The sequence below is a fragment of the Spodoptera frugiperda genome, chromosome 10 (genome assembly GCF_023101765.2).
Source record: "Spodoptera frugiperda isolate SF20-4 chromosome 10, AGI-APGP_CSIRO_Sfru_2.0, whole genome shotgun sequence".
NCBI lineage: Eukaryota > Metazoa > Arthropoda > Insecta > Lepidoptera > Noctuidae > Spodoptera > Spodoptera frugiperda.
This window is the reverse complement of record NC_064221.1, coordinates 7718349-7744498: the sequence shown is the minus strand read 5'-3', so window position 1 is coordinate 7744498 and position 26150 is coordinate 7718349. Positions and strand designations below refer to the sequence as shown.

Sequence of the window (26150 nt, the reverse complement as noted above, 5' to 3'; positions counted from 1 at the left end):
ATGGTAAACTGGTTTTGTGTAAGTCGATGTGTATACGTTGTTTCTATATTTTAGGGGTTTTCGTTATCGAATTTATCGAAGTGAGATATTGTGTTGTTTTGCACTATCTTTGAATTGTAAATCTTCTTCTGTATCGGAATGTGAGAATAAGTTTGTCTGTTTCTATCTCAAGAACGGCTGGACCGATTTTCATTGTCTACGATTTGTTCAGGTGCTATAAAAAACATGGAAAAATTACTCACGCAGCTTTCAGCGACATACGACGCGGCGATTTTCGCTGAATTCTGCTTATGAATATGAGCCTCTAGCATGGCTTGAAACTACTCGAGTTCCTCATCAAACAGTTACGAGAGTAAGTCGATAACATAATAATTAATTTAGTATGTCTCACGAAAGTTATAACAAAATGATGTTTTTTTTACTATTACATAAGTATTTGTTGATTATTATGATACAACATTCCTTAAGTTTAGAATAATATTCGATTATCACATTCTACGCCGAAGAATCTAAATCAAATCCTTTAACCCTTTATCTATCAAAGCCTATCTATATATATAAAACTCTTCCGTTACTGAGTGACTGACTGACAGACAACGCACAGTCGAAACTACTGGTCGTAGACAGCTGAAATTTGGAATGTAGGTTCCTTGGGATATGTAGGGGAGCACTAAGAAAGGATTTTTGGAAATTCAACCCCAAGGGGGGAAAAGGGGTAAAAACGTTTCTATGAAAAATCTTATTCCTTGGGTTTATAAACTTGAAACTTGGCATGAACACGTACATAGGCAAGTAAATATGTTTGACGTTATAAGTTTTTTCAAACTACCCTCCAATCGTGATTTAGGGGGTGCGATTGGGTGACTGATTTATTATTGCACAGCCGAAACCGCTCGGTATAGGAGTCTGAGATTTTGAACAGAGGTTCCTTTAGTAACATAAGTGAGCACTAAGAAGGGATTTTTGAAATGTCAACCCCCAAGGGGGGAAACGGGATAAACTGAGCCGGGGCTGCGGGAAAGTTCTAACGAGATACCGTGGCCCCGGAACGCAAAGGGCAACTGAAGGAACGAGGTGGGTTTTAGTCAGTAAAAGTCTGACACTCCCTTCCGTTGCACCCAGAGCAGGAGAGGTCATTTGATGATTTCCCATCCTTAAAAAAAGACTTTGTATGACAACTTTCAGTCGTCTCTTTAACATACATAATTATGTACATACATGCATAACATTAATAACATCACGCCTTTAAATCCCTATTTTGTGTAAAAGCCCTGTCGAGATCATTAAAAAACACTATATATAACCGAATTACACGTGGGCGAAGCCGCGGGCGGAAAGCTAGTCACAGATACAATAATAATTAACAATTACTAAACTTACAAACAACAGTTGAAAATATTCGCAGCATGTGTGATTCCACCGTCGATTGTTTTAGAAACAAATATTATTGTGTAACTGCTAGGAATGCAAATTGAAATGTTTGACAAAACAATTTGGTTTAGTGTGTTTGTAAATATCGAATTCGATCGTGGTATTGTTTTGTTGTTGCCTAGTGGTCGTAGGGTTGATTGTTATACCATGTCTTGTCTTCAGTGGTGGGATTAGAGCATAAACTCTGGACTGTCCACTCTGTTCGCATGAAAGGTATTTGCCGTAATCTATGAAAAATTGTCATGGTGGCCCGGAAGAAGTCGCTGTCGTTGTGGCCCGGAGGTTTAAGACACCCTTCCTCATTTAAGAGGGTGCGGGTTCGAAAGCTACCAACAGCAAACGTAAGAACTAGCTCTCGTTTCGTTTTCGTTAAACGTAAAGCAAATTCGTACTAAGTATACTATTATTGGTTGGTGTATTGCGGACTACCTAGTGGGTTTATCCGGGCTCCGGCTCGACAAGCAGGAGTAGGAACGGGTGGTTTTTAGTCAGTAAGAGTCTGACACTCCCTCTCGCTTCGCCCATAGCGAGAGAAGTCATTGGATGATTTACTCCCATAAAAAATGGAATATAGTCTTCTAATCCGGACCGACTGCGTCTTAACGTGACGTCCCATTAATGAGTACTTAATCAGAAATCTTCATAGATCCATAAATAAACGACATTCTATTGTCACCGACTTCGATTGTGATGAGAATCGATATAAAGCGGGTTCTTTATAGTGTTTACATAAAAACAAATCATGCAGGAAACATGCATAGGAATGGTTGCATTATGTTAAGTGTGGTGCATGTCAATGCACACTGTTTGACCTTGAAGACGTCCTTACTGAGTTTGCTTTAAGGCTCATTTTTGCTTGGCTGTTTATTGCTTTTCAGAATTTTTGTGAATTGGTGATGTTTTGTTAGGACAATGGGTGTTTTTGTTAATTTATACTTTTGAGAGCGTTTAAGTCAATGCTGTTTTGGTTTATTGATCTGGTGAACTTTATAAAGTTATAACGCTTCCGTGTCACCACACTGGTGTGTAAGCTGATACATATTTATTTGTAAACTTATTGTAACATTTTTATAGTTTTCCCTTCTAGTAAAAATCGATATCTAACAATAAAACTATTTACATACATAATCTCATGCCTGTCTCCCATAGGCGTAGGCAGAGAAAATAGAACACCAATTGCTATTAATATTACATACCTCTTTTGCTTCATCATCAGTCTTTTAAGCCTAGAAACCCAAGATCCCACAGACGCCATCAACAGTCGTAGATAGCTCATAACTTAAGCTTAGTACTAGCTAACAAAGCATCGTTTGATAAGGTCGTTGGTATCTGGAGTCCAGACACTAAATCATTTAAACAACGATTCCTCAATCAAAACGCAAACAGCGTTTCTTCCCCTTACTACCAAGCACCATTTTCCAGTGATTTGACGGCAGATCAAAAGCGTGAACAATCACTATGGTGGCATCCGTCTTTTCTCATTAACTCTACCGCACACGTGACCTGTGAGCCAATCACAGACGTTTATTTTCTTAGAATTAGGGCTGGTTGCACCGACTTAACGGTGGGTTAGGGTAGGTTGTTGACATTTTTAAACTAGTTCTAAAAGAGTCTGATATCAAACTTAGAATTGAGATATATAATCTAATTTATTATTTATTTATAATTTAGACATATAATATAATCTATTTGTAAGGATTCGATTTGATTACGTCATCATTATCGGGAGAGTTTGCTGCATAATTCGCAACGCTCTATTGTAACCATTTAACATCAGGTAAGCATTAAGCTTTTTGTTACCAGTAGTAGTTTAAAAAATAAGCTAATGCTTAAGAAAATGTCAGCATTGAAATCTGTAACTGTCATTCTAAAAAATAGATTAATCTTCAATGATTAAAAAGAAAGTTTTTAAAGTGCTTTGTGAAACTCGATTGCAATCTGTCACTCATACGGACACAATGGTTATCCAATCGCTTTTTGGAGTAAATGTTACCAGTTAGTTGCTATAAAAGTTATTCTTATATCACTGAGCGCACTTTAATTTGATAATAAATTATGATTTAATGTTATAAACCTAATTTTTTTGCAATATCTTACGAAAACTTTTGATGAAAATCGCGCAATTTTCCGTCTATCAGATTATGATATAATGGATAATTTAATAAGATACCTCTTACCCGGTAGTTCCACTTTTTGTTGAGGGGAGAAAATCATCCAATGACTTCTCCGGTCTTGAGCGAGGCTTAGTTTTAAGATTACTATCGTTTTAGGCTAGTTTTGTACCTACACCTACCTAAGGTGTTGGGTTTCATCAGTTCAATTATTGTGTTTTAGCTTGTTAAAAGCATAGTAAAAGCAATTCGTCATTATTAAAGGTAGAAATCATCATCCAATGACTTCTCCTTCTTGGACGAGGCGAGAGTGAGTGTCAGACTCTTATTGACTAAAAACCACCCCGTTTCAACTCCTGCTTTTCGAGTGAGAACCCCGCTAAACCCGCTAGGTAGTCCGCAGCTCCGAACATGATAGGATCAGATATGGCAACATCAGATTGAATTTAAGTATGTAATGATTACACAGCACAGGAGCCTATGGCCGATTCTGGAATTAAGTCTAGGTATTCTGTAGCCATTATACAAAAACCTGATAGCCCTATAAAACAATGACATTCTCACTCCTATCGCTAGACAATCTCAATCACGTGTGTATGAACGCCCTTACTTACAAACTTACACATACAGTCACGACAAACCATTTTCAACCCTATTCTCTAAGCAAGAAAACCTCAATCACTAGCATGAATAAAATAGCTGATTGTGGTCATACAAACTTCTTTTTGCAGTCTCGTCAAAGTATTCTAGACTTTAACGCCTTAGTGATAAGGGTTATGTTGTCTATTTTAGTTGTTGTATTAATTTTGTAGACATGTAGTTGTCACGTCCAGGCGTCACCTTACAGGGGTATGCTCTTGAATTCATAAAAAAGTAAAGCTCGTCTAAAGTCATGTATGATGTCCCGTTACGTTACATTGCAGTTTTTGTTCTAAGTAGAGATGTTACGTTGCTGATATTAGCTGTAATGTAAATCAAATTATAGGGCTATGACTTAGTAGCTCCTGCCATCGGCATAAAAATTACATAGCATAATATGTTTGTGTTATTCTAGAAAATAAAAATATCTCTAAATCTGTTCCAAATAGCAGAAATTGGTTATGGATATCAATCCAAAATCTTTGTTTAAGATCCAAAACTGGATCGATTCAGAGATTTCGATTTAGTTTTGAGATGCATAAAACACATAATCGAGTACGAGAAATGCGAGTTTATACTTGCATTTCTCGTACTACTAAAATACACGTAATAATTACACAACAAATGACTCAAATCTGTATTAATTGATTTAAAATCGGTTATTGATTTCGGCCGTAAAACAGTTCTATTTATGATTGTGGTTGAGAGAAAATAATGGAACATTCAAAGTCATAACTGAGTTTAGCTAGAAATTAATAAATTCAAATAATATTAAATATTAGTTTCGTATAAAGGTAAATAAATGTAATAAAAACTAAAGAAATTCAGTTCAATCGAACATTTTTCTAAAGCTACCCATCCAAGAAGCTGTATCATTCTTGGATGAATCGCACCGTATAATCTGTGACTAGGGCACAGACAAAAAATATACTTTAAAGGCATCCCAGCCGCCAAGAATGGAATCTTGAACATTTCAAAAATGAGTGTGTCACGTTGACAGATTTGTTGATCGGACGTCTCTAATATTTTATAATTTTCTCTAAATAAAATAGATATCTTATGTAGAATTGTTCTGTTAAATAGTTAATAAAACTAAGTTTTTTTTTATTGGAAACACGTGCGGTAGGAGTGCGCCGGTTCATTCGGCCACTCGGACGAGTACCTATAAGTACTATGGAAGATAATGATAGTACATCGGTTTGTGGTGAACGCGAATCAATAGTTTACAATCCATGCATACTTAATGGTGACGTAGAACAAATGGATAAAGAGAATGAAGACGTAGATGAAGTAGGCCAAGATGATTTGGCGAGAGCTGAAAAGAGACAGAGAGAGGATAGTACTGGAGATGAAGATAGTTGGACTCAAATAAAAGGCAAGAAAAAGACACGTCGTGACAATATTAGTACACTGCACAAGGAGAAATATGAAGTGTATATATCACACAAAGATCCTCTTCCTAAACAATTTGCTTTGGCACGTCTTTTAAAAGACAATAATATCGCCAATGTCACCCAGGTCAAATATTTAAGCCCTTATAAAATTAGACTGCAATTTGAAGATGAGTTAGCTATGAATAAGTTGTGCATCTGTGAAAAGCTAATAGAAAAAGGTTGGAGAATTCAAAAAGCTATGCAACTTTCATTAAGCTATGGATTAATTAAAAATGTTGACCTTGAGCTGTCTGATGAAGAAATACATCAATACATTTCATGCCCTGCTCCTGCTAAACTATTATCGGTCAGAAGATTAAACCGCCGCAATACCGTGGATGGCGGGTGGTGCCCCAGTGAATCTCTTCGACTTTGTTTTGAAGGTGACTTTTTACCGGCTTTCGTGAGTGTATGTGACATTAATATAAAAGTGTTGCCGTATGTTCATCAAGTCTCACAATGCTCTTTGTGTTGGAAATTTGGACATAGTAGGAAAATGTGTCAAACAAAGAAAATTGTGTGTCCGAAATGTGGGGGCCCTCATGAAAATTGCGAAACTCTAAAGTTTGTGTGTGTTAATTGTAAGGGAGACCATATTTCGCTGAGTAAAACCTGTCCTGTTTATAGGAAGGAGCGAAGGGTTAGGGAGATTATGTCTGAGTTTGGCTGTACTTACAGGAAAGCCCTGGAATGTTATATCTCCCCTAAAAGTCAAGGTACACTAGATACTGTTGTTCCAATGCAGCCACCCTTAGCCATGAACTCTCAGGACCTTTTCCCTTCGCTCAGTCAAGAATCACTGCAGGTTAACCCAGAACCCACTTTTCGTTCTACGTATGCCGAAGTAGTTCAATCTAAGGTAACTGTTCACCCTTCAAAGGAGTTGTTTAGTTCACCTGTTAAATCCAGTCATAAATTAAAACAAAATAAAGCACAATCCTCGAAAGAGAAAAGGCGTGATGATAACGAAGACTGGATGTTCTGGAATTCTGAGCCAGACTACATTAGTCCAAATCCAGATTGTAATGAAGAGGATAAAAATAATCAGGGGCCTTCTTTCAGTGAATTACTCTCTAGAATAAAAGAAATTATTTTTCTTAAACAGTCTAATCTTACAACGAAAGTGAAATCTATTATACAATTGTGCTTAGAATGGTTAGTATTGGTAGTAGTTAACTTTATATCTGAGTGGCCGATGATCAAAGTATTGTGGAACTTGATGAATCTCCCGCGTGATGGCTAATAAGGTATTATTTAATGTTCTTCAGTGGAATGCCCAAAGCATTAGACCTAAGTTATTATCGTTTAGTGAAATGTTGATTCAGGAAAAAGTTCATATTGCTGCGCTAAGTGAAACATGGCTCGAACCGGATAGTAACTTTAATATCAGCGGTTACAATGTGTATCGGTCGGATCGAGATGATTCATACGGTGGAGTAGCTATTTTTTTACATAATAGTATCAAAGCACAACAAAAACCGGTTCGACTCAACAATGCAGGTATCGAGATAATATGCGTTCAATTATTTAATTGTAAGCCCTTCGAGTACGTGATTGCTGTTTACTGTCCATCCAGGATTGTCACAAATCGTCATGATTGGGATAGTCTATTTTCTATGTGGTCTCATAATGCAATTATATTAGGCGACCTTAACGCGCACCATACTACTTGGTCTTATAAAAATGATCACAGAGGTAATCTCATTTATGACGCGCTAATGGACAGTAACTTTTTTGTGTTAAACGACGGAACTCATACACGTGTTCGTTTAGTTGATAACAATTGGCAGCAATCGGCCCCTGACTTATCATTGATTTCGAATGATATTGCATTGGGAGTTAATTGGAACGTTTTAAACGAAAATTTGGGTAGTGACCATTTAATAATTAAAATATCATCCCAGCTGTCATTTCACATTCCTCCAATATCTAAAAGAAATTTTCGTAAAGCTGATTGGTTAGCTTATAAAAATCATTTAGAAATAGAATTTGATAATTTTATTCTTCCAAGTGATCCACAAAAAGGCTATGATATATTTGTTAGGATCATCAATGACGCTGCGGACCTTTTTATCCCTTATTTTAAATTCAATCAAAATCCTACTTCTAAATTTATCTCCAAAGCGTACTGGACATCAGAAATTTCTCATGCTGTAGCACAACGTAGGCTTGCATTGTCTAAGTTCAGGCGTAATCCTACTGCACAGAACCTTGATAGTCTTAAAAGTCGTATTCATACTGCTCAAAGACTTATAAGAATAGCTAAAAGATCACATTGGCAAGAATTTTGCACCTCGATTGATCACAATATTTCTGCTAGCGAAATGTGGCGTAAATTAAATTGGATCAAAGGTTATCGCTCGCCTAGACAATTCGTAGACATTACTGGTGCCTCTAATTTACTCAACTCTCTAACACCAGATTATGTGGTCCCACCACCTCCCTCACTACATCAAAGTAATTCCATAATAGAATGTGAAATCTCTATCCAGGAGCTAAATAAATGTATTAAAAATAAGGATACATCTCCTGGATGTGATGACATATCATATTCGATGATTAAATACTTACCAGACGCAGGTAAACAGGTATTACTTAAGTTATTTAATTTAATTTTACTTAATAGTTTTGTTCCTTACAGTGGCTTGATATTGGTATCATACCTATCCCGAAACCTGGTCGCGACCCTAATAGTGCATCAGGGTTGCGTCCTATTTCTCTTTTGTCATGTATATGCAAGACATTTCATTATATTTTATTACGACGCTTGGAGTGGTTTGTTGAAAAACAAAATATATTTTCTACAAACACGGTAGGCTTCCGTAGAGGTAGGTCATGTTTGGACGGTTTGAGTAATTTAATAACTTTCATTCAATCAGGTTTTTCTGCGGGGCATTTAACGATGGGTTGCTTTTTGGATATCGATAATGCTTACAATAATGTAAACCATACGGCCTTAATTGATATATTGAACAATCTTCGAGTAGGACCACTTATTTGCAATTATCTATGGAATTTCTTACATCAAAGAGTACTAAAAATTAAATCCGGGAATATATATATAAATAGATGTGCTGGTATGGGTGTGTCACAGGGAGATCCTTTATCGCCATTACTATTTAATATTTTAACATCAAATATCTGTAAACAAATTCAGAAAGATGATGTTTGCATAACACAGTACGCTGATGACTTTGCGATATATTTGCAATGCTCATCTATTAGTGAGGGTCAAAGTAAAATCCAGCTTGCAATTAATTTAATGGATAGGTTGCTGTCTAGATCTGGCTTGCAAATTTCCCCTTTAAAAAGCAAGATTTGTCTATTTTACAGAGGTTTTCGCAGGAAAGTTTTTAATGTACACCTAAATGGTACTCAATTACAATTGGTGGACAATGTTCGTTACTTGGGTCTCTGGCTAGACAGGGGACTGCGATGGAATAAACACATTAATGAATTGTGTGAAAGAGTTACCAAGCTGATAAATATTTTTAAGATCTTGGTAGGTTCGGCATGGGGTATTCACCCTAAGCACCTAAGGCGCTTATATATAGCATTGATTCGTAGCCGTTTGGACTTTGGAAGCTTCTTATACGACAATAGTGTCAACACTCATCTATTAAAACTAGATAGGTTGCAAAACATTTGTTTACGGTTGATAGGTGGGTACATAAAAAGCACCCCAATACACGTGATGGAAGCAGACCTATTTTTGTCCCCTTTATTTGTTAGACGTCGTTTTTTAGCCGGGAAATTTTATTTGAAGACTAAGAGTTCTGAGTCCCCTTTAGTTAAGATGATCGACAATTTACATACTCAAAGTAACAATCATTTCTGGAGAATTAAGAAAGTACCACTTCTAGTAAGTACACATGATGCCTTGAAGCGAGAACACATGTACACGAGTGGTAGTGTTGGTTTATTTTCTATGAATACTTGGGGCAGTAATATGGACTTATCTAACATTAAACCTAACTTAGAATATATAGACAAACCTAAAAATACATATAATAGCTATAACTTAAGATCAATCTGTTGTAAGTCTTTAAGTTCATTATATTCAGAATTCCATTGTGTATATACAGACGGTTCAATCAAGGATAATTGTTACGGTGCAGCATTCTTTGACTCACAATTAGGTATAAGTTTTAAATTGCGCATTTCATCGAAATTGTCAATTATGCACTTGGAATTAATAGCCATTGCGGAAGCTTTATCGTATATTCATTCCTTAGATGGAGACCGTTTTGTTATCTTTTGTGATTCCAAGAGTGCTCTTTTACACCTCATCCATTCAAATTTATCTGTACGAGGGCTTCCACTGGCATATAGTATTTTAAGAGCTATTTTTGACCTTAGGGCCAAGGGCAAAAACATTGTGTTACAATGGATCCCTTCCCACATCGGATTGGAAGGTAACGAGGAAGCTGATCGGTTAGCTAATGAAGCGGGATCTGACGGTGAGCTTTATATTTGTGCCCCGTGGCATACTGAACTACTGCCTTTGGTAAGAGAAAGTTGCTACAAAGTATGGTCAGAATATTTCGACAAAAGGTCACTTACTAAAGGCATTTGGTACAAAACCATACAACCGACGCTTCCTCGTGCTCTCTGGTTCGGTGAGGGTGGGATGAACAGACAAGAAATTGTAACGGCTTTGAGACTCAGATCCGGACATATGCCGCTTAATAAATACGGATTTTTGATGCGCAAAATCGAGTCGCCCAACTGTGCTGTGTGTGGTGTGATAGAGGACGTGCATCATGTCTTGTACGAGTGTAGACGAATTGAGTCTCAAAGAAGTTATATTTTTGGTTTAGATAATTTTAATATTGGTTTTTTTAATAGTATTTTGGCATCTCCATTATCACCCGAGGCTAGATCTCTGTTCCATTTGACCATTTATTTTTTAAGTTTAAGGGCAAGCTAAACATGGTTTAGCTGTTGTCTATTTATATATTTTGTATCATATAATGGGGCTGTCATGTTCCGATTAGGAAAAAAGCCCTAATAAAAATTTAGATTAAAAAAAAAAAAAAAAAAAAAATTTCAAAAATAGAATCCTCTTTTGTTTTTTTATTCTGAAGATTCGAGATATCGTTTGAGAGACGATGATACAATTTTATTTCGAAATTCGTCCATTCTGAGATAAAGCTAGTTGCATTTAATTTTAATTGGATTGCAACATTGTTGACAGTTTAAAACGAAGTTAAATTAACTTATCTAGTGTGTTTGTGCTTTTAATTGGTACCTACTTTGACTTATCGGTTTCTCTTCTTCTTGTAATTTTCCTAAGTGTCATCGAGAAGTCTTTTTTAAAATATAATGTACCTCTCCAAAAAATAAAATGTTTTATAAGAGTTACTCATTTACAGAAGAAATTAAAAACCGACTCTCATTCAAAATCTTAGGCTTGATATACCGTATCACTTTTCATCTTACTTAGGATAGGTACCAGGCGCGCAGTAACAGTGAAGAGATTCTTTAAACGCTTCTGTGGGGTGTTCCACAGGGCGTACTCCAAGGTCGTGTTAAGTTTCACATCTAGGTGTGTTCGTCTATAAAAAGGATATACACGTATTAGTGTTAAGGTCTTAGGATGTTAACAATAACTGTATGAATGAAGCCATGTTTCCTAGACAAACAAACGTATTTCCACCACGTTGCCACACTTCCTGCACGTAATGGCAACAGGTATTTAAATAGATAGACGAAAATATAGTTTTATTTAAAAATTGAGATTATCTTGGCTTATCTTACCGATCAGTAACTGTAAGCGTAACTGTTAAGTTTGAGGTTGATGGATTTGATTCCCGATTTGTGTTAAATGTTACAGAGTATTTTTCATGAAAGGTGTACCCATATTGCATTTATAAGCTTTTCTAATAAGACCTTTGTAATGACCCCACATTACAACCACCAAAAAGCACTTAATTTACAGAAGCATCTTTTGGCTGGTTAAAATATAATTGTCAAAAAACATAACCCTCCCTTTTAAAGCACACAGTTAACCACCGTACACTTCACATAAATAGAACTCAAGTACCAGGGCAGCAGCAATGACAAGGCGATTGCGTACACCATAAAACGTAATTACGAGTACGTCACAGTCCCATCTCAGGGTTGTCCATGGTCAGTAATAGGTAATAGCTAGTGTTGTGTGTGACAGAGTAAGTAACCGAGGCAATGCACAGTTATAACTATTATTAGGCATCGGTATTAGGTGTGTGGCTATGAAACAAGCGATTTATAGTTGCTTCGTAAGATTCTCTTATTAAGTCATTTTGTACGGTTGGCACAGTGGTTAGGTAACTGGTTCATGTGCAACATGTCGCGGGTTCGATTCCAGCTTCGGCCAAAAAGTGATAATGGAATTTTCTGAGTAAAATTACCATTTATTAGCTCGGAGTCAGTTCGGAAGTTTTTCACCCTCGTGCCTAGGAAAGCTCGTAAAGCCTTTGGTCCTGCGACTGTCCTCTCTACAGTCGTGTTGGGCTGCCGTCCCATCGGGTTCCAGAGAGTGCACCTGTGTTTGCGATCACACTTTTACACTATAATATCTCTTGCGTAGTAGGCTAGTCTAATTAGACAGACTGGCTACCGTGATCGAAATCGTTTGGGACATCAAAATTTTAATTGTCTTTCTTTATTGCCTATTAATTTGGAATTAAGATGATGTATGTTTTATCTTTAAATTACTTTTACGACTTTACCTTGTGAATCTTGTAAATTTTTCTTTTATGTGAGACATGAATTAATAAAAATTATACTTGGCAGTTAAGTACCACGTGTACATGTAACTGACGATTTTTTTACAATATACACAACGCAAGCGTTGTTTCACGTTGGTTTTCTGTGAAGCCGTGGTATTACTCTGGTCGAGCCGGCCTATTTGTGCCGAAGCAAGGCTCTCCCACACTTCACAAAGCAAGCCAGAACTACATAAATCACAAATAACTTCTTACCCGCTGTTTTCAAAGCCGCACAAATCACAGCGGCCATTTAATGATTGTATTACATACATTGTGCAGTAATAATAGAGTGACGTAAACAACATAATGCGCTTACGCATGACAGTTTCCATTATTAAACGATTTTGAAAAAAGAAAGTTGATTCGATTTTCTTTATTTGAATCTTAGCTGTTGTGGTTTGACAATAAAGGCAATGAATGTTATTCTTATTTTCCTATTATGTGTGTGAAAGTGTGTGTGTTTTTTTTTTCATTTAAAGAGTTTGTATTGTGTTCGAATTAAGTAAGAATTGATTTACTAGCAGAACTTCGTTATCTTCGTAAGCCCTAGTACTCCAAATAAAATATCGCCCTAATTTTTTTATTCAAATATTTTGTGCTACGAATTGAATTAAATTATCAGTAGTTCTGCGGTTCACAGGGTACTCTGTAAATTATTTTTATTTTATACTAGCTTTCCAACCGAAGGTTAAGCCTTATAGCCTGTATATTCCAATTCTTCTTAATTTAATTACTACATACTACATCAATAGCTTCATCAACGTCTTTGCATTGAACCCATCTTTAAATACTTACCTGCAAACTAGATTCTTCTACGTCTTACTGTAAAGGTATTACCGATACCAAGTATTATTACATACTATGTCCTATCGTATCGTATCGTAACATCAAACATAATGTTATGTATTATAACAAAATATAATTACTTTACAAAACAAAATAACACAAAGTGATAACAATTACCATTCACAGCCATTAGATTAGCAAGCTTTATGTAATAAGGACATTACCATAGACACAAATTATCATCCACCATTGTTGTCTTTCGTAACACGGGCGCTTGTCCCATAGACTACCATTGTCTCTGGTTTCGCAACCTTGCTGCCACTAGATAATTAACTTGACGGTAGGTTTTGGGGTTCTGTTGGTAGAGATTGAAGACCAAGTTAAGAAAAACTAGAAAATTTAATATACGTAAGTGACGGTTTATCATTTGGTGTGGTGATCTTTCCACTATTGGACTAGTAAAGTGTGAATGGGCCGGCTTTACCATAGTGATACCACGGCCTCACAGAAAACCGACGTGAAACAAAACTTGTGTTGTGTTTGTGAGGCCCAGTTACCCCAATCTTTCCAATTCCCGATTTCCCAACAACCCTTAAATTCCTAACCCCCAAAAGGCCGGCAACGCACTTGTAACGCCTCTGGTGTCCATGGGCAGCAGCGATTGCTTATCATCAGGTGATCCGTCAGCTCGTTCACCAGGTTATACTATAAAAAACTATACATTTGCCATAATACTTGATAGGAGAGTTAGATATTGGAGTTTCAACGGTTCAGATTTCCGTCTCTGTCAAAAGCCCCGGGTATTGTAGCTGACACTCTTAAAAATACCCGCGAGAATAATGTAACCAATGTGTTCTCCTACCACATGGCTCTCGAAATGTAAAGTTTATAAGACACTAAAAATCTTTATTCCTTATTCTTCACCACGGAACCTTAAACAATTATTTTAAGAAAACAACAAAGCTAACGGTGTCTAACAACCTGATGACATGACTCCTCTTGTTCGTTTCGTCGGCCAAAAACGTAGCTACGAACAATAGTAGTCATTCTTTAGTATTTAAGGTCGAAAGTTGTGTGTTTGTTAAAGCTGTATTGTAAATATTCTGGTTCAGAACTTTTATTAGGAGCCTTCTAAGATATATTTTTCTATTCTTCGTACCTTATTTTCGCAGAATTTCTCTTTAAACCCTAAGGTTGACTGGTAGAGGAGAGTGCCATGTGGCAAGTTCGCCTTATGTATCAATGTTTCATTGTATTGAGTACATTGAAGATTTTAAATAAATAAATATTTAGGTTAAAAATGAAGTATTACACTAATAAACTTGACTTTATGTTTAGGTGGGTAAGTTACATTATGTTGATAACATACCTAATTTTTTTATATTAAATGCTACGTTTTTCTAATTGGTCAAGAGGTCGAAACTCGCAAGGGATACTACCATTAGCAATGATGATTAGATTCGGTCCGGCAAAGTAGGTACCTATTATTGGTGATTTTTAGGGACTTCGAAGCAAGTACCTACTTTGAAAAATTCTCAGTAATAGTATGGAATTTGAACTAGTGTTCGCTGTATGGCGCCAATACTAGTAAGGTCCTATACCACACAACCAACGAGGTCGCTATCTTACAAGTATTCTTAAAACCGAACATTTAAGAATTAGATGGAACATACCATTAATTAGTAAAGATAACGATCCGACGGTGGCAAGTGAAATCGTGGCTTGAGGTCGTTACGGACGCTTGCGCACAGTTTACATGTTGAGCCACTAATGTGCTGTGCCGACTGCCGAGTAACCTTCATTTTGCTGTTTCAAGTAAAAAATCTTGTGTTTATAGATAAGTAGACGGTCGTATATAGGCCAAGGTTAAGAAGGCGAAAACATGAATAGAGCGAGTCTCTAAGAAATTGAGAGGTTCATTCACCTTACCTAGGTATTGGAGTAAGTGATGTTGTTTAGAGTTCTGAAAATTTTAGGAATTACGTACAAAGAAACCAGAAGAAAACCAGACACGTGCGTATGTAGATTTCCGTACGGTCGCCTCAAAATGCCATTAGATCACTAGAGATGGGGTCTAGTAGGGCTGATTCACGCCCCGAAGCTGCAGACTACCTAGCGGGTTACCGGGGCTCCAGCTCGAAGAGCAGGAGTAGAAACAGTGTGGTTTTTAGTCAGTAAGAGTCTGACACTCCCTCTCGTCTCACCCAGGGCGTAAGAAGTGATTGGATGATTTTCCAACCTCAAAAACATGGATTGGCGTTTAAAAGGTCTCAGGTTTGACCAAAGTCATAGCAAGATAGAGTCTGCATTATACAATCTGTAATCATACTCGGTCGATGATCTGAACGTGTGATAGTCTCAAGAAGTTACATAAACAATTAAAAAAATAATAACACACTGCGAATATGTCTATTCTTAAGCTTCTAAGTACAATTTATGTAAATGATAATTATAATGATTACTTTCCATTTCTCGTGCGCGTGCGCACCCGACCGTTACAGGCCTACGAATGATTGTTTACTTCCAACACCTTTAATTATTGCTAGATTTTTAATTTAATGGATTTTAATTGAAGCCTTCCAAGGAGGTTAATTGCATGTTATTCTGTAAAGACTTGTCTCTTTATTTCGAAAGGGGAAACCTTTAAAGAGCGGATAGGTTTAGAGAAAACTAGGGTGTCTGGTATTTTTACCCAATCAAAACCTCTCCGGGTCACCGGGCTGATGATAGTCACACAATCAGTACTTGTAAGGTGCACCCTAGTATCCACCTATGGATTGTCCAGCTCCGAAATCAATCACTGTACACACCACATACGGATTTCTTATCTAGGAAGACCTTTTTTAGGGCGAAAAATCAACCAATGTCTTCTCCCGTCCTGGATGAGGCGAGAGGGTTTCAGGTTCAGGTAGGATCTGCGAGTCGAGCAAAGGGTTATTGAGACTTTCGATCAGGAGTTGTTACAGTTCCAAAATCCACGATAGACCTGATAGGCTTATCCTAAACGTAAATGTTTGAATAGGTTTAGTTACCATATGAGTCTGTATAGTTAGTCTTTTGTGGAATAGAAAGCGTGAGCTTCAGTTATTTATAAAAGTCATTATATTAGACCTATAAATCATTAAAAGGCTTGTTTTTTAATAATAAGAAACCAGATTATGTAAGAATCGAGAAACCTCGCTCCTTTTTCGAAGATGGTTAAACGTTATTAAGATAGACCTAATTTTTATAATTGAATTTAATCAATCAGTTTCGGAATGACTTAATTAATTGGACCTATAAGGAAAATGTGTAAATTTTTACAAGCGCGTGGGAGTAAACAAATTAATGATTATACAGTTATAAACTACCAAATATAGGTAAATTGGATTGGTTTTTAATTTACAATTCATTAAATTAAACTAATAGTAGTTTTGGTTCGTTGTCTGGTGGTAGCTAGGAGGTTTTAATTGCCTGCTTCTCATGCATGGCGTGCGAGTTCGAAACCTACAATCGGCAAGTAGTAATGTGACTTTTTCCAAGTTATATGTATTTTATAAGACTATGGAAATACCACTGATAAACGGCGAAGGAAGCATTGAACACGAGTGGTGATTAATGCTCAGACCTTCTTCGTATGAGAAAGGGCCTTTGGTTAGTAGTAGCCACTCATAGGCTGTGATGATAATATGTAATAGTTTTACAATCGATAGATTGTAGTGTAATAAAGCTTTACAGTTTATTGTGGCTCGCCAATTTTGGAAACTCGCAGTGGAAGTTGCGAAAAAAGCTCATTTGGAATTTGATTCTCATATTTTGGAATTTCGAGAAAGAATAAGAGGTTACTGGAAACTTATGAGTCCTGTCGTAGCTTGAAATTAGTTGAGCAACCTTCTCTTTTTTAACCTAGCTACAGGAATTATACGATTTATTGCCTATTGAACTAATTAACAATCTGCAATAAATAAAAGTTAAACTTCATAAAACAGAAAACATAACGTACACAATAGTCGTTTGGTAAGACCATTTAACATGGGGTAATTACCTAGACAGGTTTTTAGTTCTGGCTACAACAAGGCTGAGGGGAAAACCCAAGGGATAACTTGAAGATGTTTGTAGGAAGAACTTTCCTGTTTAAAGTTTTTTATTTGTATTCGTAATTGGTGCCTTGTTAGCGGAATCGGGCCTTTTGGTTCATATAAACAATCTATCGATGAAGTTTCTAAGGTTGTAATGAATAAGGGCTCTTTAGGCACCTAGTGTTTGAAAATGGACTCACTTCGTCTATACTAAGGACCAAAATTAAATAACGTAGCAGATAATAAGTAGCAAGACCATCAATTTATCATTTTGTGTAAGAAATTACGCGAAAATCTTTCTCTCTCTTAAATTCCTAACCCCCAAAACGCCGGCAACGCACTTGTAACGCCTCTGGTGTTTCAAGTGTCCATTGGCGGCGGCGATTGTTTACCATGAGGTAATCCGTCTGCTCGTTTATCGGCAAATACCATAAAAAAAGAAAAGACACTGAGAGTGATCTAACAAGTGCAATATTTTCTTTATTGTAACTAAAAGCGTCATAGTCATAACTCATTGTCCGCCCTAAATGCATACACGAATACCTTGTAAATATGTGAACAAGGGTCCTTTCGACCAAAAAGCCCTACCATATAGAGCGCAATGTGCCAACAATTGCAGACAGTTACGGGTTAAGTCAGATGACCCAACACTCACAGGTCTGCAGGTCAAGCGAAGGGTTTTGTCACGTTTTGCGAAAGAATGAACGATTTGTAATTGCAGATTAAGGGTCACTGGTGCAAACTTTGTCATTTTGTGTTTCGTTTTTGCCTTTTTTTCTATTGCTGCACTTTAAGTAGGTAATGGTTGAAATAGTGGTAGTTCTGTTTCGTGCAATTTGGGGCGTTTTTCTTTTTATAGGGAGCAAGTGACAGCTTTGCTCGTAGACACCCACTACACCAGTGGAGCTACAAGTATAATGTTGGTCTTCGACCAAAATCGACCTTTTCTAAGTTAGGTACCTATTTTGTTTTAGCACTATAACACCCGAAGAGAGTAGCAGTTAAAACCAAAAAGTGAAGCTTCGAGAATTTATTGTCAATTTCAGAAATAAAACATCTAGGTTACTCTAATACTTGTTACATTTTACTTAACAAAACCAACAAATTCGATCACTGTTATAAAATAAATATACTAGGCGACCATTAAATACTCGTACGTACAAGCAAGGCGTTACCAGGACAACAGCAACTAGCAGAATAACTTTCTTCACGCTGATAAAAGCGAGTTGTCCTAATAAACTAGTAGTGGTCTAACAAATATGCTCGCACTCCCTGTGAATTTATTATGCCCTAGTACTACCGAACTAGCCTACTTCTTATCACTTTAGTTAGCCGAAAGGACCGTTAGTTGAAACTCGAAGTGGGACAACTGATGTCAGTGGATATGGATGTGGTATTGTTTGTTTGTTTAATGGATGGTTGTAAGTGAGAAGAATGGAGTTTGCTATTTTGATGGTGAGTTTCAAGAAGAAAGTTGTCTGTTTAAGTTGTGAATTTGTTAATATACTAGCTCAATTTTAACTAAATTTTAAATCTTTTTTATTTCATTTAAGTTATTGGACTGTCAAAGGTGACAGATTAGGGAAAAATAATACACTAAAGAGAAGAAACTTAATTTTACATACACATTGTCATGCCCTTAATCCCCGAAGGGGTAGGCAGAGGTGCACATTATGGCACGTAATGCCACTGTGTACACCCACTTTTCACAATTTATGTAGTAAGTCCCATGTAATAGGTGGTGAGCCTATTGCCATATACCGGGCACATTTCCAGACTCCGTGCAACCACTGAGAAATTTTTCGAAAAGCCGAAAAAAGCTCAGTAATACTTCGCCCGACCCGGGAATCGAACCCGAGACCCCTTGCCCGGCAGTCGCACTTGCAACCACTCGGCCAACGAGGCAGTCTTAATTTTCTATTGCAGTATTTCGCAATCAGTTACGTAATAATAATAAATGACATTCTTCCTTTTGGAATTGGAAAACCCAAATTTTCATTTACGTAAAACACGTTATTTTCTATTTTTGAATCCTTATAAAAACACGTAGAAAATATGTCACATCCACGCCACATGAGCTCAGTCGTTTTCCGACCTCCACGTCAGAACTGCACATCGAGCACCGATACTAAACAGGTTTCATTTCGATGGAACTTTATTATTTGATTACAGACTTATGCAATTGTGGAAACTTGGATAATACTAGATTACGTGTAAGTTTACGTTAATAGACACTAACTTGTTTACCTAAGGGCAAAGACTAAACGTTTAACGTGCCTGTTTAGTAAACGAGACTTGCGATTTTCTTTATTTTTATTTATGTTCTGAGATAGTCTATAAGTCTTTGAATTTTATACATGTGTGTATGTACTATGTATGTTATATTTGTACTCAGTAACGGCTGAACCGAAATTGAGAAGAATTTTCGACAATTATTACGTAATTACCTATTTAATTTGTAAACAGATTAATTATCAAATCAGAATCAGAGGACTAATGAGGGTACTCTTTTTCTAAACAGGTTTTATTGATGATTTTTTTATAAATATTAATTGTTTCTACAGTATAAACATTATACCGTTACCAACCACTATTTAAAATAACAAACAGTGAATGCATGGTCATATCCTTCCTACATTTATGGAGATTTCCTATACAAGTACTAGTAAGCTTGTCCAGTTAACTGTTCAGTTAACCACAAAGGCTAAAACATATGATTGTTCAGTCAAACAGCTATGGCTATAATGGCGACCCCCCGGATTTTGTCCTCTGTCAAGCTCACACGGTAATTTAGTGCCTAGATCCTTATGACCTCCTGTCAAGTCTTAAGAGCCTGGGTGGTATAGCAATACAAGTACCAGGAATGCAGGACGCTTAAGAAATGTATGGCTCCTGAATGTGTTCTACGTATGGCCCATTTTACGAATTGAACGAAGATTAAACGAAGTTTCATTTGTGACCCATCGATGCTAATAAAATAATGCTATTTAAATTCCCAACAATCGTTTGTCAAATTCTAATTTTTGGTCGTTCGTAAAGTGAATTATCGGTAGAGTTTAACGTCAAAATGCCTCAAAGACTGTTCGTTCGGATGAAGTTTCGCAAATAATTTTATAATTATAATTGTAGTAGTAAACCTGCAACGTTTCATCCGAAACTTACTTCTTCGTCGAATCAGAGTAGACCTCCAGGTGGAAGTACCAGGAAAGCAGGACGCAAAAGAGATGTTCTAATCTAGGGTACTGTGTTATTCTTGCATAACAAATATCATAATTTAGTACTTTGAATTGGTTCAATGCCATTGACCCTGTCATGTACTCTTTAGAACCTGGATGGTAATGCAAGTACCAGGAATGCAGAGCATGCGAGAAGATGAATTGTGCTACTAGAGATAGATTCGTCTCAATTTGTTAGCCTGTCAAGCTCACACGATTATTTGCTTGCTGGATTCCATGACCTAACCCTATGAAGTCTTTAGAAGTTGGATGTCACTGCTGTGCAAGTACCAGGAATGTCGAACTTGTGAAGAGGTTTTCGGGGTTAACTTTTGATGAGTTAACATTATATCATCGATATTTTAAGACAATATTTATTATTTTTATATCATCCTTCACGAGTAAATCAATGTTATTTCGAAATCATTCATGCACAGAGCACACATAATATGAACGTCTACGTTGTGTGTGTAACATTATAGCTGCGCACACGCAGCCTTAGATTCGTTACAGTATATTTACGTGTCACGCCATTTACATGGATGTTTTGTATGACCAACCTGTTTCGGTTTTTAGAATATAGGTTTTTAATATCAATTCGACTATTGGAGTGTATGATGTCATATATTTTATGGGTTTTATTGACACAATTAACCCTGTCATGTACTCTTTAGAACTCAGATGGTAATGTAGGTACCAGGAATGCAGGACGCATAAGAGATGTATGGCTCCTGAGTGTTTTGCTATGAAGGGGAAGTCGATACAAACGGTAATTAAGAATTTATAGGGTAAAAAACCCAAGCTTTTCGAAATGTATGAATCGATATGATCGATATTAGGGTAAAAACTAATCTTATAAAGCTTAGGTGGCACGTTTATACAAAATTAGGCTTTATTCTTTTATCTCTTTGGTAGATTATCCAATTTTCAAATGACGACGAAAGGTTACAAAAGATCCTCAATCAATATCAAAGAAAAATGAACATTACCATTCTAACAATTAAGTCCTAAATCCTCTAACACAACAACCCCACATAACGAAAGAGGTACCACACAAAAATACTTCAAATTCCACATACCTAATTAAGTATCGTGAAGCAATAATATAAAATGTATGACATCTAAAGCTGCATACAATTATGAAACAGTATCTGAATGTTCCGATAGAAAGCAGCTGTCGCCCATTCTATGCTAATTGCTAATTGTAGACTTGTCAACTGACTTATTAGCTGTATTATTTGTCTTGTTGCCACCTGAACGCAATTCCTATAGGGCTTGTTACGTAATTGGTAATTTTGTTTGTGAATTTTTGTAGACTTTTTTTTTGAGGGGGAAAACCATCCTATGTCTTCTGCTGCCTTGGGTGAGGCGAGAAGGTGTATCAGACTCTTACTGACTTAATACCACCTCGTTCATACTTCTGATTTTCGAGTCGGAGTCCTATTAACCTATTAGGCAGTTCGCTCCGGGTCCGGCATCTGTCCTTCTGAAAACACATACTCTAGAAGTTGACTACCATGGCCAGTTGATAATGTTAATAGTGAAAGAAACTCCAACCATTTAACAAAATTCGTGCTTATTTAATAGCATCCTCTAAGTATTCTGTGACCTAACTGCAATCCTCTTGCCTCTTATCGAATATGAGGATCTTTTATTATTAAATAAGCTTCTGATCGCGTCTTTGCTCGCGTTCCAATGGGAAAAAATTTCAAGTTTCAGCGTGATTGATGGACAAACATCCAAAGAAACAATCCTTCACATTTATAATATTAGTGTGATTTAATAATATTTATTCTGTTCTTATCTACATTTTGTATTTAAAACATTAATAATAATTTAATTTAATTATGTAAAATTGTAATTATTAAATTAAAATGTATTTTTTTATATTTTGTTACAGGTACGTTTAAACAGCTATAAGTAAATAACAATCCTTCACAGTAAGTATATAAGCAAAGTATATAATGGTTGGAATAATTTTAACCTCAATATTCATTAAGCATATCTCCTAGTAAATAGACATTAATACTTTACTACTAAATACATAAGTTTTTTGGGAGTTCCGTATAAATGTAATTATATAAATATAATATACACGGTGTAACAAAAAGGGGGTATACATATCAAGTGCACGGTTTCTAGATAACATAACAAACGATACGGGAAGGGCTTTTTAAACTCATGTTGAAGAAATGTTTCGTAATTAGCGATTGACCCCTATAGTGTTGTGACACGTTTGTATGATTTAAAATCAAGAATCATGCGACACCAAGTATTTGGTACCAATTTTCTTAAACGTATTTTAAGCTGAAACTTTGTGTAGTGATTCTATTCAACCTGTATTCTTCGGTGCTTCTTGATGTATATGGGTATTTTGTTACACGCTGTATAATTTTAATCTTAATTTTAAGAATTTTAATATTGGTTTTTTTCATAGCATTTTAGCGTCACCATTATCATCTGAGGCTAGATCTCTGTATCATTTAATCATTTCATTTTAAAGCCTTTAACTGCCATTAGAAAACTGTTGAAGGCAAATCCTCCACTACCGTAGGTCACCGGTGACCTACGTGCCAGTTAACGTGTTAAGTTTTAGGTTAAGCTAAATCTATAAACGGTTTAGCTGCTTCATTGTTATAATATGTTATATTTCTGCATATAATGGGGCTAATCAAAAATGAGATGAAAAAAGCAAACAAACAAATGGGAGAGGTTCTCAAGTTCGAAATCCCAGATTTGATATTTTATACGTATATTATAATGTGTTTTACGATTCCATTTGTTATATACAAAGTACTAAACTACTTAAACATTTATACGAGTATGATATAACTTGCAAGAACATATCAAAAGATTAATTTGTTACCGTGGCAACTAAAAATGTATCGTAAGTAATTTAATTGGAGTTTATGTAAACTTCAGTTTTATTCATAATTAGCTATTCATATTATTAATTTATCATATTTCAGATTATTGAACAAGTCTATTAAAATAGTTAATTAATATTTTTTATTTCGTGTTAATTGACAAAGAACCCTAAAAAACGTTTTACACGATTTGGAAATCAGGAAATTGAGGAGGTGCATATAGCATTTATCTACTCATCTATTTCCTTCAATTTATAATAGCTATTACAAACTTAATTTACCGTTACGATTCACACAGTTAACCGAAACACCACCCTACTGCATTAGCAATAAGGGCTACAAATAAAAATAAAAAATACAACTGAACATTTAACGTGGCTGTACTTTAGTTACGCTACTAGAAATCTAAGTACATTTTCGCCTACGTTACGACGATTGTTACACACGCAATTTAGATTTTAATCAAAACGTGTTACAGTCTAAAATTGATTGATGAGTTTTACGGAGTGTTACGATCGAAGTATGATCAATAAATTTCTTTACGATTTATGGTTGCCTGGTAGCTGAACGCGTAAATGTGCCTACCGGTAACTAACAATACATAAAAAAACAAAAACAATACATTATTTACTTAATTTATTTAACATATGCAAATATTTTCCATGATAATTTAAGTTTATTTACTAATGTTTTTGGAGAAAATAGAGCAAATTTTATTGCCTAAGGTTATTGTTAAGACTGCACGGCACGGTGCCTGAGTAAATGGATGCGGTGCAACGTGTAGCGGGTATGATTCCCGCACGGAGTAAGTCTTTGTGTGATCCACAAACTGTTGTTTGTGGTCTGGGTGTAATGTGTATGTGAACTTGTCTATAAACGCACCCACAACACAGGAGAAAACCCTAGTATAGAGCAACGTTTAAAAAATATATATTATTTCAATATAATCTTAAGAAACCAATATGTAATTCTTAGTTTGACCCATAAATCGAACCAGGATACATTAACATTTACACAACTAATACTAAAGAGGAGGTCCTAACACGAATAGTTATGTAAATTATAAATCAAAGCATTCATTGATTAAGTTGAATAACAAACAGCAAAATTATTACACATCGTAAAACAGTTACACTAGTCGACATAATCGATTTATTAAATCGATTGCATATTCGAGAAGCGACTTACATACACAGAGATGAATCGATGTGTACTATGTAGGTACAATCGAGAACCGAAAAAATCGATTAAAAAAAGCTGCTTGTAATCGAATGAGATTCTTGCTTGAATGCGTAAAATCGTTTCCATTAGCATCTATTGTACGATGACGATATTTTTCAAAACTTATGACGTCACGAGCAAAGCCGTGACGGTTTCGCTCTAGTTGAGGCGACTTTGAGAGCCTGTCAGTGTCATTGCTTCGTTTGATGGCTCGAGCCTCGAGCAGGGCCGTCTTAGCTTACAATGGAAGTCGAGCATAAAAGGACTAGGTCTATGTGAAGTTACCAAAAATAAATACCAGTATTTTAATGTACATCTTTTCCAGGATTGGCAGTTAAGAGGGGGGGTATGCTTAGAAGGGATGGGTGATTGTTTAATTTTAAATATACTCTGATAGGATCAACGAGTTTGAGCTAAAATTCCATGTTGTAGAATTTGAAGTAGTATAGAAGCATCCAGTTATGTCTTCGAGTTAGAATTAATAGAAATAAAAGCTAGCCAGAAACTTATATTGTCTCTTCAAAAATCAATAAACACTGATACCATCTAATTTCCTATTAAGTAAACTTCAATTTAAAAGAACAACACACAAGAAGAAAATACTTCCGAACCAAACAAATTAAAAAAAACAGGTCAATCTCGATCGTTGCAACTGGGCATCGAACTCGCGTCCGCTACATCTCCATCGAGATAAGAAACAATTGAATCAAAAGCTACAACATAAGAGATTTTTATCTTGTAGATAGATACAGTGTATGGAAGAACTCTGTGGATTTATGACGCCCTGGTACCACGCAGGTGTTTTGGTACAGTTTGACGACCCTAGTCAGACTGTGATGCTTTTGTTTGACTGGATTTTGTGCTAGATTTTTATTGTAAGTAAGATAAGACTTCTTAAGATTTTTTTCTATTTTCTGGAACTGCGGACTACCTAGCGGGTCTACCGGGGCTCCGGTTCGAAAAGCAGGAGTAGGACTGGGGTGGTTTTTAGTCAGTAAGAGTCTGATGCACCCTCTTAACTCGCCTAAGAGAAGTAATTGGATAATTCCCCTCCCCCCTTAAAAAAGGTTTTTTTTCTATTTTAACTTAACTTACAATGTTAGGTTATTCTCATGTATGCTTATCATTTTGTAGAAAGATGCGCTGCGGTTATAAAACATTATCTTACCTTTTTAATTACATCCTCCTTCTTATTACACTACCTGCAAGCAAAGTCACGGACACTAACTAGTATATTAATAATGAGATCGAATCGACATTGATAACAACGCTCGATAGTTTATGTCGCAACATGTTGAGACAATAATGTTTAGTTAACGGACCGCCTAATAACCGTACGCCCTTACGTTTACCGGTCCGGCTAGAAGCACGGATGACGGAGCGATTTCTTTTAGTACACCGTTAAATAGACGGGTTATCTACGGAAACACACCGGTTCTACCATGTTTTATATTTCCATGTGATCGGGAAGTTGGGAACGGTTACCAATAACGTATGCCGTGGTATTTAAATTATTCGACTATGTCTATTAATTTTGCGTAACCAAAAGACAGTTGGAAATTGAGGAAAATAAAAAAGTGTGTTTACTCCTTTTCCATTAAAAATGTAGGGTAAAATCATTACAAAGTACCAGGCTC

The 26150-nt window shown here is 36.1% G+C and overlaps 2 protein-coding genes across 3 annotated transcripts in view; both read left to right on the top strand.

Annotated features, from left to right (window-relative positions):
• Window positions 1-26150, top strand: part of LOC118277601 (uncharacterized) — a 131542-nt gene that overhangs the window by 59749 nt on the left and 45643 nt on the right. The window lies entirely within an intron of this gene.
• On the top strand, window positions 5173-6872 carry LOC126911153 (uncharacterized). Its single transcript, XM_050696517.1, has one exon. It carries the CDS (start codon window positions 5355-5357, stop codon window positions 6855-6857), a length of 1503 nt encoding a protein of 500 aa, XP_050552474.1. The 5' UTR covers window positions 5173-5354; the 3' UTR covers window positions 6858-6872.